We start from the raw sequence: 15,895 nt of genomic DNA on the forward strand, positions 1-15,895 counted from the left end.
ATATTTGGGTCTTGGACAAGTTACTTTATTTCCCCAGCTGTAAGCTGAGATAATATCACTAATCTTGCAAAAGATGCTGCATATAAGGTATGTCAGGTACTCAGGATACAATAAATATTCTATCATAAATATTTAAGAAATTCAACCACTCCTTATTTGTTCCCAGTAAATTTCTATCTTATTCATTTCCAAATAGTGTTCCTGATGTCATAATTTTTAGAATCTTAATTATATCACCTATGAATTAGCTATTCCCTCTGGTTGTTATCTGGCAAGCTTTTCATAGCCTGAATAAGATAGGAGTTTTACAGCATATCATTCAAGGTTGAAAAGTAGATTAATAATGTTACTCAAAACTATCTGGATATATCAATTAGTAAGAATCAGCAATTAATTCACTTACCTATACTATCATCTAGCTGATCATTTCTTATTCCACGCATCAATATTTCAAGGTTTTTTAATTTTTAAAAACCTTTTTACTTTTCAAGGCTTTCTTAAAGACATCCTAAGTTTACTGTATTCCCTCGATTCACTGTGGTAATAAACCTACCAATATATATTAAATATTCATTTAGGAAGTTTATAAGAAAAAAATACATATCACAATAAGCTTCTAATTTCAAATGCAAAATAGAAAATTTAAAAACAGTTTCCCAGAAACCAAACTAAGAAATTTATAGTATGAAAAGTTCTGGAGATTGTTTTTGGAGAAAAGAGAAGGTGGAGAGATCAAATGAACCTGACATTGGCAAAAGAAACAAATACGAACCTGTCATCAGAAGAAACTGCTTACATAACCACCTAAGGTACAGATAAAAAGAAAGCTCTACCACCCATTTCTTAATCTCTGCAGATACGGACAGTTTCCTAAGGATGGAGGATTATAGTCAGACAAGTCAGTAGTTTTACTTGTTTGTCTATTGACAGTATGTGGACAGAAGGGTTCTGTTTCTAGCTATATATCAAACTTGATACCTAAACCCCTCCCTGCCAACAAAACACACAGAAATGCTAGATAAGATACAAGAAATGATTTTTAAATGCATAACAGAAGTTATAAGAAAGAGGAATTTCTTATGGTCAGAAATTTTCAGTTTCAGAAGGAAACTAAAAACCAGAGCAAACTTGCCAGTTTCACTAATCTATGAATTCAGCTGTAACATCTCTAAGAGGACTTTAAAAGGGCAGTGGGCAATAACTAAATGCACCTCCCCTTGTGTCCACAGTAAAGCTGGGACACACGCAGGTTTGTACCAGCCCACTAGCACAGGGACATAATGAGGGAAAATGTCTGTTTTGGCCTGGTAGTCTTCCCTCAGTAAGTGTATGGTTCTCTTCAGGTCAGGAAACCCTGAAGCCAAGAAATTAAAGTAAAAGTAGTCCTCTGTCAGTGATAGCCCTGGAACTATGACATAACCAGATATAAAGCTTTTCTGGAAAGAATTATTCTTAACCCAGGTCACTCAAGATTCCCATGAGAAGGTCCTACTGAAAATAAGCTCACCTTATATAATCACATAATACATGGATAAACAGTCCACCAAAGATAAGAACCAATAGATACAAACAGAACCTAAAGTTAAAAAAAACAAACTGGACATCATGAAACAAATAATAGGAAAATCTGAAGAATGGTACATACCTAGAAATGAATAACAACTTTTAAAGGAAAAATCTAGTGAATAGTTTAAAAAGGATATTATATAGCAAGCGACAAGAGAATTCATGAACTAGAAGACAGATATGAAGGCATTATAGAAAGATAAAGTACTGGAAACACAGAGAGCTTAAAAGATAAAGAGAATAGAATGAGAAAGTCTAATAAACATTTCTAAAAAAAAGGTAACCATACTGTATCTGTGAAATTTGTTCTCCATATTGTAACATCTTCATTATTGAGCAGCACTGAATGTGACCTTACTATTGAAAATCCAACATATTTACTTACGATGGTATATAGATGGTTACAATTTTAAAGTTTTTCCTTCCTTTTATAGACTAATATTAAATAATTAATCATTCATATATAATATCTGGGAAACAAGTTTTAATTAAAACCTCATCAAAGTTAGCAGTATATTTCTTTGTTCTGACTATAACAGTGATTTTACTGATTCAGTGATTCTACTGAAACTGATACAAGTATGTACTTGAGAAGAAAAAACAAATATTTAGCATGATTAGAGCATGATTTGGAGAAGGCAATGGCACCCCACTCCAGTACTCTTGCCTGGAAAATCCCATGGACGGAGGAGCCTGGTAGGCTTCAGTCCATGGGGTTGCTAGGAGTCAGACACGACTGAGCGACTTCACTTTGACTTTTCACTTTCATGCATTGGAGGAGGAAATGGCAACCCACTCCAGTGTTCTTGCCTGGAGAATCCCAGGGACGGGGGAGCCTGGTGGGCTGCCGTCTATGGGGTCACACAGAGTTGGACACGACTGAAGCGACTTAGCAGCAGCAGCAGCAGAGCATGATTGACAGTTATGTCTAAAGGGCTTGAGACTAGTAATGCAGCTTTAGGGAACTGAAGCAAGTATTAAACATTTTTTAAAAAACACAGTAATTCACTTAGTTCAATATTAATACTTATTCAAAGTATGTGGGTGGGTTAACAATGAAGGCCAAAATACAATTTATAAAGGCTGAATCCAAGGCAATCACATGCATAATATCACACCCAAGCTTTCCATCCTGGGAAAAGTCGGCTGAGATTTTTCGGGTCCATGGCCTGCTGTATGAGCAAATTCACCTGTCCACCAACACTGAGCACGGTTCCTTCCTCTACTCCTTTTAGTTTCTCTTGCAGTCTCATCAAGACACGTTCAGCTACTTTGTTGAAACTCTGGTCAATATCACTAATGACAAAAACAAAGATTTTAATGAGGTAGAACAGTTTAAAGGGTCTTGGGAACAGGAGAATCAGAACAACTGTCAACAGATCCTGCTTACCTGAGATTTCGTTTGCATTCCTGGTCATCTGCATTTAGAGTGGAGTGGAGCTCACTTTCATCGTCTGGCCTCTGTTGTAAATATAAAGCTTTTAGAGGATTCATGGTCCAGTCAAAGAGAGGATCATATAGGAGGACCTAGATAGAGAACATATGCATTAGAAGAACAATGTGCACTCTGAACAGTATTATAATAGAGACCAACCACACGGCAGCTGACTGGGATGGAGGGGCAAATTTATCACATGTGCTTCATGCCTCCTTGTGGAGAAAACTGCACTAACACGATGCTCTGGGCTTCTCCTCCCATCTGAATCCATTCTTCCTCCCAACTGGGGGCTGTGACATTGTCTGACCATGGTTCCTGACAGAAACTGATCAATTAAAAGGTCATAAGCACTAGTCACGTTCTTTCCTTCTCTCTCACCTCTTGACGAGTATGGCCCTGGGTAAGAACATTTGTTTGCAGGCCCCAATTCTCCAGGTGAGCTGGACCAAGGGACAGATTAGGTTGTGGGCGGTGGACAGCAGAAGCAAGTCTATTTGGACCTTACTTCTAAGCCATATTCTCCAACAGTTGTATCAGTGATAAACCTGACATTCCAATCTCTTACTTTTTTTAGTACTATTTAATCTAATTAATTTATTATATTTCTACACTTTAAAGCTATTCTTTACTCAAGTTCAGACTATACTTTTAAAAAAAATTTTATTTAATTGGAGGATAATTACTTTATACAATATTGTGATGGTTTCTGCCATACATCAACATGAATCAGCCAGAGGTATACATGTGTCCCCCTATTATGAACTCTTTTCCCACCTCCCTCCACATCCCAGCCCTCTGGGTTGGCCCAGAGAGAGCACTGACTTTGGGTGTCCTGCTTCATGCATCGAACTTGCACTGGTCATCTGTTTTACATGTGGTGATATACATGTTTCAATGCTATTCTCTCAGAGCATTCCACCCTTGCCTTTTCCCAGAGTCCAAAAGTCTGTTCTTTACATTTGGTCTCTTTTGTTGTCCTGCATGTAGGATTATCATTACTGTGTTTCTAAATTCCATATATTTATATTAATATACAGTATTGGTGTTTTTTTTCTGATTTAACTTCACTCATATAATAGGCTCCAGTTTCATCCATCTCATTAGAACTAACTCAACTGCATTTCTTTTTATAGCTGAGTAATATTCCATTGCCTCTTGAGAAACCTATATGCAGGTGAGGAAGCAAGAGTTGAAACTGGCCATGGAACAACAGACTGGTTCCAAATAGGAAAAGGAGTACGTCAAGGCTGTATATTGTCACCCTGCTTATTTAACTTCTATGCAGAGTACATCATGAGAAATGCTGGGCTGGAAGAAGCACAAGCTGGAATCAAGATTGCCAGGAGAAATATCAATAACCTCAGATATGCAGATGACACCACCCTTATGGCAGAAAGTGAAAAGGAACTAAAAAGCCACTTGATGAAAGTGAAAGTGGACAGTGAAAAAGTTGACTTAAAGCTCAACATTCAGAAAACTAAGATCATGGCATCTGGTCCCATCACTTCATGGGAAATAGATGGGGAACCAGTGCAAACAGTGTCAGACTTTATTTTTTTGGGCTCCAAAATCACTGCAGATGGTGACTGCAGCCATAAAACTAAAAGACGCTTACTTCTTGGAAGGAAAGTTATTACCAACCTAGATAGCATATTCAAAAGCAGAGACGTTACTTTGCCAACAAACGTTCATCTAGTCAAGGCTATGGTTTTTCCAGTGGTCACATATGGATGTGAAAAGAAAGCTGAGTGCTGAAGAATTGATGCTTTGAACTGTGGTGTTGGAGAAGACTCTTGAGAGTCCCATGGACTGCAAGGAGATCCAACCAGTCCATTCTAAAGGAGATCAGTCCTGGGTATTCTTTGAAAGGAATGATGCTAAAGCTGAAACTCCAGTACTTGACCACTTCATGCAAAGAGTTGACTCGTTGGAAAAGTCTCTGATGCTGGGAGGGATTGGGGGCAGGAGGAAAAGGGGACGACAGAGGATGAGATGGCTGGGTCACATCACAGACTTGATGGACGTGGGTTTGGGTGAACTCCGGGAGTCGGTGATGGACAGGGAGACCTGGAGTGCTGCAATTCATGGGGTGGCAAAGAGTCAGACACAATTGAGCGACTGAACTGAACTGAACTGAATATTCCATTGTGGATATGTACCACGACTTCCTTATCCATTTGTCTGCCAATGGACATCTAGGCTGCTTCCATGTCCTAGCTATTGGAAAACAGTGCTGCAATCAAGAGTAGGGTACATGTTTCTCTTTCAATTCTGTTTCCCTTGGGGTGTCTGCCCAGCAGTGCAATTGCTGGGTCATATGGCAGTTCTATTCCCAGTTTTTAAAGGAATCTCCACACTGGTCTCCATAGTGGTAGTATAAGTTTACATTCCCACCAAGAGTGTAAGAGGGTTACCTTTTTCCCACATACTCTGCAGCATTTATTTGTAGACTTTTTGATGATAGCCATTTTGACCAGCATGAGACAATTCATCATTGTGGTTTTGATTTACATTTCCCTAATAATGAGTGATCTTGAGCATCTCTTTATGTGTTTATTAGCCATCTGTATGTCTTCTTTGGAGAAATGTCTGTTTAGTTTTCTTACTTATTTTTTGATTGGGTTGTTCGTTTTTCTGGTATTGAGCTTCATGAATTGCTTGTATATTTTGGAGATTAATTCTTTGTCAGTTGCTTCATTTGCTATTATTTTCTCCCATTCTGAAGGTTGTCTTTTCACCATGCTTATCGTTTCCATCGTTGTGCAGAAGTTTTTAAGCTTAACTAGGTCCCATTTGTTTATTTTTATTTCCATTATTCTGGGAAGTAATCAGAGAAGATATCTTCAGGTGATTTTATGTCAGAGAGTGTTTTGCTTGTTTTCCTCTAAGAGTTTTATATTTTCTGGTGGTACATTTAAGTCTTTTAAATCCATTTTTGAGTTTATTTCTGTGTATGGTGTTATAAAGTATTCTAGTTTCATTCTTTTAAATGTGGTTTACCAGTGTTCCCAGCATCACTTATTGAAGAGGCTGTCTTTTTTCCATTGTATATTTTTGCCTCTTTGTCAAAGATAAGGTGTCCGTAAGTATGTGGATTTGACTCTGGACTTTCTATTTTGTTCCACTGATCTATATTTCTGACACAAAGCCAGTGCCATACTGTCTTGATCACTGTGGTTTTGTAGTATAATCTTAAGTCAGGAAAGTTGATTCCTCCACTCCCATTCTTCTTTCTCTAGATTGCTTTGGCTATTTGAGGTTTTGTGTATTTTGATACAAATTGTGAAATTATTTGTCTTGTTTCTGTGAATAATACTGTTGGCAACTTGACGGGGATTGTGTTGAATCTATAGATTGCTTTTGGTAGTATACTCATTTTCACTATACTGATTCTTCCAATCCATGAACATGATATATTTCTCCACCTATTTGTGTAATCTTTCATTTCTTTCATCAGTGTTTTATAGTTTTCTATATATAGGTCTTTTATTTCTTTAGGTAAATTTATTCCTAGGTATTTTACTCTTTTCGTTGCAATGGTGAATGGGATTGTTTCCTTAATTTCTTTTTCTGATTTTTCATTATTAGTGTATAGGAATGAAAGGGATTTCTGTATATTAATTTTATATCCTGAACCTTTACTATATTCATTGATTAGCTCTAGTAATTTTCTGGTGGCCTCTTTAGGTGTTTCTATGTTGAGGATCATGTCATCTGCAAACATTGTGAAGAGTTTTATTTCTTTTCCAATCTAGATTCCTTTTATTTCTTCTTCTTTTCTGATTGCTGTGGCTAGGACTTCCAAAACTATGTTCAGTACTGGTGGTGAAAGTGGACACTTAAGTATGTCCTTCTGTCCTAAAGAGTTTCTATTGAAAGACCAGCAGTTATCCTAATGGGGATCCCCTTGTATGTTATTTGTTGCTTTTCCCTTGCTGTTTTTAATATTTGCTCTTTGTGTTTTTGTTAGTTTGATTAACATGTGTCTTGAGGTTTTTTGCCTTGGGTTTATCCTGTTTGAGACTCTCTGGGTTTCTTGGACTTGGGTGGCTATTTCCTTCCCCATTTTAGGGAAGTTTTTGACTATTATCTCCTTCAGTATTTTCTCATGCCCTTTCTGTCTTCTTCCTCTGGGACACGTATGATTTGAATGTTTGGGTGTTTAACATTGTCCCAAAGGTCTCTGAGGTTGTCCTCATTTCCTTTTATTCTTTTTTCCACTCAGCTTCATTTATTTCCACCATTCTATCTTACACCTCATTTATCCTTTCTTCTGTCTCAGTTACTGTACTATGGTTCCCTCCAAAGTGTTTTTAATCTCAGTTATTGCACTGTTCATTACTGATTGACTCTTTCATTTCTTCTATATTCTTGTTAAACATTCCTTGCATCTTCTCAATCCCTGTCTCCAGTCTATTTATCTGTAACTACATTTTGTTTTCAAGATTTTGGATCATCTTTGCTATCATTATTCTGAATTATTTTTGAGGCAGACTCCCTATCTCCTCTTTTGTTTGGTTTGGTAGGTTTTTATCATGTTCCTCCACCTGCTGGGTATTTCTCCACCTTTTCATTTTGTTTAGATTGCTGATTGGGGTCCCCTTTCTGCAGGCTGGAGGGTCATGGCTCCTCTTAATTGTGTTGTCTGCTCCCTGTGGGTGGGATTAGACCAGTGGCTTATCAAGGTTTCCTGGTTGGGGGAACTTGTATCTGTGTTCTGGTGGATGGAGGTGGATCTCTTCTCTCTGGAGTGCAATTAAGTGTCCAGTACACTCCAGTACTCTTGCCTGGAAAATCCCATGGACGGAGGAGCCTGGTGGGCTGCAGTGCAAGGGGATGCTGAGAGTTGGATACGACTGAGCGACTTCATTTTTACTTTTCACTTTCATACATTGGAGAAGGAAATGGCAACCCACTCCAGTGTTCTTGCCTGGAGAATCCCAGGGACAGGGGAGCCTGGTGGGCTGCCGTCTATGGGGTCGCACAGAGTCGGACGTGACTGAAGCAACTTAGTAGTAGCAGCAGTGAGTTTTGTGATGTTTATGGGTTTGGTATGGCTTTGGGCAGCCTGACTCCTAATATTCAGGGTTGCGTTCCTGTTTTGCTAGAGAATTAGTGTCAAGTGTCTCACACTGGAACTTGCTGGCTCTTGGGTGGAGCTTGGTTTCAGTGTAGGTGTGGGGACTTTTGGGTAAGCTTTTGTCTATTAACATTTGCTGGCATCAGGAGTTCTATGATGGTCTAAAGTTCTGGAGTTGAGCCTTCTGCCTCTGGGTTTTGGTTCTCCTCTTAGTAGCCTCAAGATTTCTCCACCCACAGAGCTTCTTTGCTTATCTTAGCTTCTTCTGTTTGCAAGTCTTTTCAGTGTCTAATCTCTGCCCTGGCATGAGGAGGTGAAGGTGGCCACTTATTCATGCTCAGTTGCTCAGTTGTGCTGTGGAGAGCAAGGGACACTGCAAACAAAATTGGCTGGTATGTGGGTATGTGTGGGGAGTGCTCACAGTGGATGGACCACTGTTTGCAGCAGCCCAAAGCGGCATGTACTTCCTGGGTCCACAGTGCTCAGGCTCCCAGGTGCTCTGCGAGGGCACTGTCCCAGGTGGACCCTGCGTTTTGTGCACTTCTCAGGTCCAAGCTGCTCAGGTGATCGGGTGCTCAATAAGCACACTGTCCCAGGTAGGCCATGAATCTCATGCACCTGCCCAGTCCTGGCCGCTTGGTTTCCCTGGTGTGCCACAAGGGCACAGTCCCAGGTGCGCTATGTGTCTTTTCTGGAAAGCTGGTCTCAGGTTGTAACACTCCTGGCAGATGTGATCTGTCCGAATCCCAGAAAGATGTGGTTTGTGACTGGCAGCCTGCTCAGTTTGGTGGGAGATGTGATCTCGGAGCCGAGACTGCAGTGGCCCCTTGCCTTTCTGCCTCTGGTTGCCGCACTCCTGCCTCTCTGCCTCCAGGAAGGGAGGGTTGTAAATGGTAGAAGGCTTGCTCTCCTTTGGTATTCCCTAGGGTGCAAGCATGCCAGGTGTCACTGTGCCAATTAGAGCCTTCCTGCAGGAAAGGTTCAGTTTTTTTTTGTCTATCTGGCAGTCCTATGGTTAGGGTTGCTATGTCCCTTTAGCCCCCTTAGATTGTCCTCAGGCCATTCAAGCCCAGTCCTTATCATAAGGACGGATGATGCAGCCCACACCTCCACGCCCAGCCCCTATTTGCTGCAGGCAAACACAATCACCTGAGCCTTTTCTCTGCAGTAATTGTGGTTAGATGCGTATTCTTGGTGTTTTATTTTCTGGTTATGTTGCCCTCTGAGATTCCAGAGCTCCCCACTGATCTCTCCTGTGAGAGGGTTTCCTCTTGTGTGGAATCTTTTTCATGACTCCCTCCCCAGGACAGGTCTCTGTCCCTAAGTCCTTTGTCTCTCTCTTCGTCTTTTATCTTTTGTTCTATCTCCTTTTGGGTTGCCTTTCTGGGTGTTTGGTGTCCTCCACCAGTGTTCACTTGTTTTGTGGAAGTTGCTCCACATTCAAATGATCTTTTGATGTATTTGTGGGTGAGAAAGTGATCTATCTCCCTGTCCTATTCCTCGCCATCTTCTATATATTATTCTTAAGGCTCTTTCTTTTTCACTTAGTTCCAAATTTGGATAAGAGAGAAAAGGTATAATTTATTGAAAACTTCTCAGAACCAAAGGTCTACTGCTATGGCTGGCATTCTGAAACCTATATATGGAGTAGTATTTGAGTACCAAAATAATTTGTAAACATAATGACAGGAGAATAGACTACAATAACATTCCAGAGGACTGGGATCCAGTAAAACTCATGAGAAGTACCCTGATAAAGCTGAAGATACAAAGTCCATAGTGAAGTCAATTGAGAAACTACTCTTGAAGATTGGGACAACCACACCAAATAATTTGAGGAAATTCAGACAGGTTTACAGAGGATAGAGTAGGCAGGTCAGTGTAAAATACACAAAGCTTATAAAGCTTATGTTACACAGTTATTGCAGGTGGAGATGCGGATCACTTCTCAAGTCTGAAACTCCCCAACAGTTTACATCTTACTCTGTAAAATCTAAAGTACTCACACTCATGTAGGAATCCCTAGATAATCTGTTCACTCTTACCTATCTAATTTTATATTCTACTACTCCTTGAACAATGAGGCTCCTGAGTAATTTGGCATTCAACCAGTAAAACTTCTGAGGCATTGAGGGAATAACCCTCTTCCGCCAAGCGGTAGCTCAGGATTCAAATACCAAAAGTGAAAGTGAAAGTGAAAGTGAAGTCGTTCAGCTGTGTATGACTCTTTATGACCCTGTGGACTGTAGCCCACCAGGCTCCTCTGTCCATGGGATTCTCCAGGCAAGAATACTGGAGTGGGTTGCCATTTCCTTCTCCAGGGGATCTTCCCGATCCAGGGATCAAACCCAGGTCTCCCGCTTTGCAGGCAGACACTTTAACCTCTGAGCCACGAGGGAAGCCAGGAACCCCTAAATCTACCCAGGCACAAAAAACTTTTTGATTGAGACTAAGCAGAGTAAAATACTGGGGAATATATTAAATTTCTTTGGATCTTAAATCAATTTGAAAAGTTTAGATTTTTTTATGGCATAAATGCAAAAAAGCAAGATAATTTAATTTTAGAACTTGATTTCCACATTATTGAGGCATCCATGTTATCATTTATTCTTGCTGCAGAACCAATGGCAAACTGTAATAAATGATAACATGTATAAAAATAATATGGGAAAAAGGAAAGCTTTTCCAGCCTTGAGAACAGCACATCCTTGGAATTAATTTTATCAACATAGTATTGGGACCTATTTTAACACTCTTTGTACCAAAAACCTATATTGCCACCAGCAGTTGAAAGATCTATGAAGAGGACTTTGGTTTATAAAGGTTGCAGACATAGGACCACACTAAAAGACTATTAATTTCACCCTCCTTGGCATATAGTTCCACGCGTTGTTGATCACAGGTTTAATGGTTAATGCCAGTGAATTAGCAGAGATTCTCAACCTTGGCTGCCAGTAGGAGAGCTTTTCTAAAATACAAGTGTTCTTGCCTCATCCCTAGAAGTTCAAATTTGGTCAACATCGATGCTGTTTAACAGAACTCTACTTCTATGCTTCTCTGAGGAGGATACTCTCATGGTCTCTTGCCCCCCGTACCCTGTACTAGGAGAGAAAAGGACTGCCTCGGGTACTCAAATCTCACTTGGGTAGAATTAATGTCATAAGCACTGGAAATTCGCTGGACTTCTTTCCTTTTCTGCCCTGATCAACATGAAGCAGTAATTCTGATGGAGTGTTTAGGCCCTGTAGGCCCAAACCCCACTCAGTGGGCTGTCCCCACATTAAGAAAGTAGAGAGGCACTGAGGTGGCACCAGTAGCAAGCCAGCTTGGCCCTCACTCCTCAGTCATGTTCCTGCAGTAACAGTGCTGACACTCTGATCTCCATCTGACTCACTACATGGTTATGAACCTGGGCAGCAGAAAGGAGATATAATTTACTGATTTCTCTTAAAACTCCAAAGGAGACCATTCTGGAAATAATACCATACAAGATAACTAAGATGTCAGTGCTGATGTATGTACTGAAGACCAGAGGTTATTTATAGTGCTGTACATTCCAAGAAACTTGAGGGGACTGAAGGCATTTCTAAACCACTATTAACTCTCCTGCTGCCAGTATCATCCCACATCTTTAAAACAAAGTACTGAACCTCAAATCAGTGCCCTCCCAACAAGACAGCAGTCTATTAGGTAGAGAAATAAAATTTTCCTAATAATATACTTTACCTCTACAATGGTTAACAGGGTTTCCTTAGAATTTCTCATTACCTCCATGGTTTTCTCACAGCATCTACAAACACATTGTAAATATGAATTTTACACGAACATTTTCAATGTATCTTTATCTCCTATATATTCCTGTCTAGTGTGCTGAAACTATGTTTGTTAATAATGCCCAAACTAATGTCTCAAAGAGCACAGTACTTGGCAGAGTGAGTTTTCAGTAGATGTTTCTGAAAAGAATATAAATAGGTATGTGAATATAAGCTTAGCATTTATAAGAATAACAAGGTACTACTATGAAACATTTCTTTCAGTTGATTATTATGGTAATCAATAGTTTACTTTCACTAGAATCTGCCAAGTTAAAAGTTGAGTGTGTAGACTAAAGAAAGAATATTGAGTATGTAGACCTATGCTGGGAAAGCAGGAATTGGTATCACACCATAAACTTCTTTAGAATAAATTATGCACCCAAGAATGAGTACCTAATAGAAGTTCTGATCAATAAACAAAGATTTAGCTAGGACAGAGGTGTGAAAACTAAAGGCAGGCTGCTTTCAGAGGTAGTAAGGGAGAACAGTATGTGTATTATATTGAGTGACATCCTAGGTGGTTTGAAGGAAGGGGAAATTACTGTTTTTACCCATAGTCTTTTCCTTAGTACTAGTAAAGCACTGGAATGTGATTCTAGCAGTGAATTCTACAATCTATAGAAATCAATAATCTGAATAATTTTTACACCAAAAATCATCTACCCTACCTTACCTTATTTGGCTTACCTTCTGAAGACACCTTCAACACCAGTAATGCCCATTCCATCCACAATATCTCTGGTAAGTCTAAAAGGAACTGTTTCAGGAGTAGGAAGGATTTTGCCCTGTTCAAAAGCAACTCCTAAAGTAAAAAATATAGTGAGGTTAGGAGGTCACAGAGCTAATTTCTTTCCTCTCAACTGGCCTGTGAACTTTGCAGAGGCACCAAATAACTTGTCACCAATATTCAATCAGTATTAGAACAAACAGTCATTTGTTCTATGCTCTGCCTGCCTTCTTTATCTTCAAAATGCTCCAGAAAAATCAACCTCAAATTTTAAAAAACAAGTTTAAAAATTATTTATTAACATATAATCAGAGAAACCTATATTAAAGGGTGACTTTTAAGAATGAGGTAGTGAAGGGTAGAATTTAAAATGCAGAAGATATGTATATATATATATATTTTACCCATTTTCCCCCAATGGTAACATCTTGCAAAAAACTATAGTACAATATTACAACCAGGATGTTGACACTAATACAATGAAGATATAGAATATTTTCATCACTATAAGGATCTCTCATGCTATATTACTGTTGTTCAGTCGCCAAGCTGTCTGACTCTTCATGACCCTATGGACTGCAGCAGACCAGACTTCCCTGTCCCTCACCATCTCCCAGAGTTTGCCCAAGTTCATGTCCATTGAATTGATGATAACATCCAACCATCTCATCCTCTGTTGCCCCCTTCTTCTTCTGTCTTCAATGTTTTCCAACATCAGGGTCTTTTCAATGAGTCAGTTGTTCATATCAGGAGGCCAAAGTATCAGAACTTCAGCTTTAGCATCTGTCTTTCCAATGAATATTCAGGGTTAACTTTAAGATTGACTGGTTTGATCTCCTTGCTGTCCAGGGGACTCTCAAGAGTCTTCTCCAGCATCACAGTTTGAAAGCATCAATTCTTTGCGCTCTGCTATATTAGATTATGCTATATTAAGCACATCTATTTACCTCCCAAGGCCTACCTCTACTCTCTCTTCTTCCAGTAATCGCTAATCTGTTTTCCATTTTTATAATTTTGTAATTTCATGCATGTTATATAAATGGAGTTAAACAGTATGTAACCTTTGGGGATTAGTTTTTCACTCAACATAATTCTCAAGAGAATCATCCAAACTGTCATCTATACTGAGTTGTATTCCACAGTATGGATGTACCATTTTGCTTAAACATTTGCCCATTTAAAGGACATCTGGATTGCTTCCAATCTGGGGCTATTACGAAGAAATCTGCTATAATTGGTGGTATAGGTAAGTATCCTTTTGTGTGCTGAATTTACTAACTGTATATCTTCTTTGATGAAATGTCTATTCATGCCTTTTACCCATTTAATAACTGTTTTTGTTTTGTTTATACTGGTGAAGTTTGAGAGTTCTTAGGGACTGTGCTTTAGGTGTCAAGTCTAAGGACTCTTTGTCTAGCCCAAGTTGCTGAAGATGTTCTCCTTTTCTTTCTCTGTTGTCATACTGGATGATTTCTACTCTTCTGTCTTCATGTTCACTGATCCTTTCTTCTGCTTCTTGAGCTTAACCACTGAGTTTTAAAAAATTTTAATTATTGCATTTTACTGTTCTAAAATTTTCACCTGGTTCTTTCATATGTCCTATTTTTATGCTGAGACTGCTTCCATGTTGAGACTTATTACCTTTTCATTTCTTTTAAACATGTTTGCAATTACTCCTTGAAGCATTTTTATGATGGCTGCTTTAAAATCTTTTTCAGATAATCCTTTGTCATCTTAGTGCTGATATTTATTGTTTTTCATTCAAACTATGATTTTCCTGACAAATGATTTTCAATTGAAATCAACCTTTCTGTATATTACGAGACTCTGGATTTATACTTCTGCTTTTGCTGCCTTTTGAAGTAACCATACTGAAGCAACTGCTAAGTGATGATAGAAGACCAGATTCCTCACTTGCCCTCCTCTGACATCCAAGAGGAGAGGGGGTTCCGGGCTATAGCTGGGTGAGACTGGGGAGAGGGGGTTCCTTGCTATAGCTGGGTGAGACTGGAAGTCCAGGCTTCCTGTATGGTTTCCACTGACACCACAGGTGAGCTGGAGGAAAAACAAGGTTTGAAAAATATAGACAAGGAGGTAAACAGAATATATGTAACAGTGAGATGGTCTAATATATTGTTACTGGAGTCCCAGAAAGAGAGGGGAGAATCTGGATGGGTACTATGACATTACTATGACTTAAAATATAGCAGAAGTGACACTGTGCCAGTTGCATGCTAGCTCTTAACTTCCACTTCCTTCCTCTTGGAGCCCTGAGATGTGTTATAAGAAATTCAGGTTATATGGCTGATTCATGTTGATGTTTGGTAGAAACCAACATAATACTTTAAGGTAATTATCCTTCAATTGAAAAAAAAAAAAAAAAGACCTCAGGCAAATAAGAACAAATCTTAGGGAGAGCTACTTTTAAAAAAACTAATATACTTTTAATCACACACACACACAAAGTTCAGGTTACTCTGCTATACAAAGAAGGTCACATGGAGGAGCAATGAAGCATCAAACGTGTAAGAAGCCATCCTAGACACTGGCCCAGTTTAACCCTAACGCAAATTCAGCCCCAGGTTCTGACTACAATAGTATGAAAGATCCTAAGTTAGAACCGTCCAGCTGAGTCCAGTCAACCCATAGACTGTGAGAGATAATAATCGTAGTTTTAAGCTACTAAGTATAGGGTGGTTTCTTATGCAGCAATGGATAGTCAAAGAGATACACAGAAAAGTGAATCAATTAACAAAGCCATTCAAGTGTATGGTTATTGAGATTTTACAAAACAAATCTATGTAGCCAGCATTCCAGAAGCCCCACCCCATCTCCCTAACAATCATGAACTACCTCTTCAAAGGGTTACCACTATCCTGACTTCTAACACTGTAGGTTAATTTTATCAGTATTATACAGTATATATTTTTTCATATCTAGATTCACTTAATATTGTATTTGTGAGTTTTCCATGTTGTGTGTGGCTATAGTTTATCCAATCTCATTGTTATATAGTATTTCATTCAATGAATACAATACAATTCATTCATCCATTTTCCTATCCAAGTGCTAACCAGGCCCAATCCTGTTTAGCTTCCAAGATCAGACAAGACTGGATGCATTCAGGGTGGTTATAAACTATTCATTCATTCTATTTGTGATGGGGATTGGGGCTATTTCCAGTTTGGGGTATTATGAATAGTACTACTATGAACATTCTTATACACATGGTGTGTATTTCTACTGCAGTGGAATTGCTGGGTCACAAC

General features: G+C 39.1%; 1 protein-coding gene across 6 annotated transcripts in view; it reads right to left on the reverse strand.

Moving 5' to 3' along the window:
• Positions 1-2,575: 2,575 nt before the first annotated feature.
• The window catches only part of ATM (ATM serine/threonine kinase), a 153,422-nt gene continuing 140,102 nt past the window's right edge, over positions 2,576-15,895 (reverse strand). For all 6 annotated transcript variants that reach the window (XM_027563834.1, XM_027563829.1, XM_027563831.1 and 3 more), the window contains 4 exons: positions 12,587-12,701; positions 11,811-11,874; positions 2,957-3,093; positions 2,576-2,862 (listed from right to left, as the gene is read on the reverse strand). In XM_027563834.1, coding sequence (XP_027419635.1) covers positions 2,679-2,862; positions 2,957-3,093; positions 11,811-11,874; positions 12,587-12,701 — 500 coding nt within the window. In that variant the 3' untranslated portion in view covers positions 2,576-2,678. The remainder of the gene's footprint in view (positions 2,863-2,956; positions 3,094-11,810; positions 11,875-12,586; positions 12,702-15,895) is intronic.

Source organism: Bos indicus x Bos taurus, chromosome 15 (assembly GCF_003369695.1).
Source record: "Bos indicus x Bos taurus breed Angus x Brahman F1 hybrid chromosome 15, Bos_hybrid_MaternalHap_v2.0, whole genome shotgun sequence".
NCBI lineage: Eukaryota > Metazoa > Chordata > Mammalia > Artiodactyla > Bovidae > Bos > Bos indicus x Bos taurus.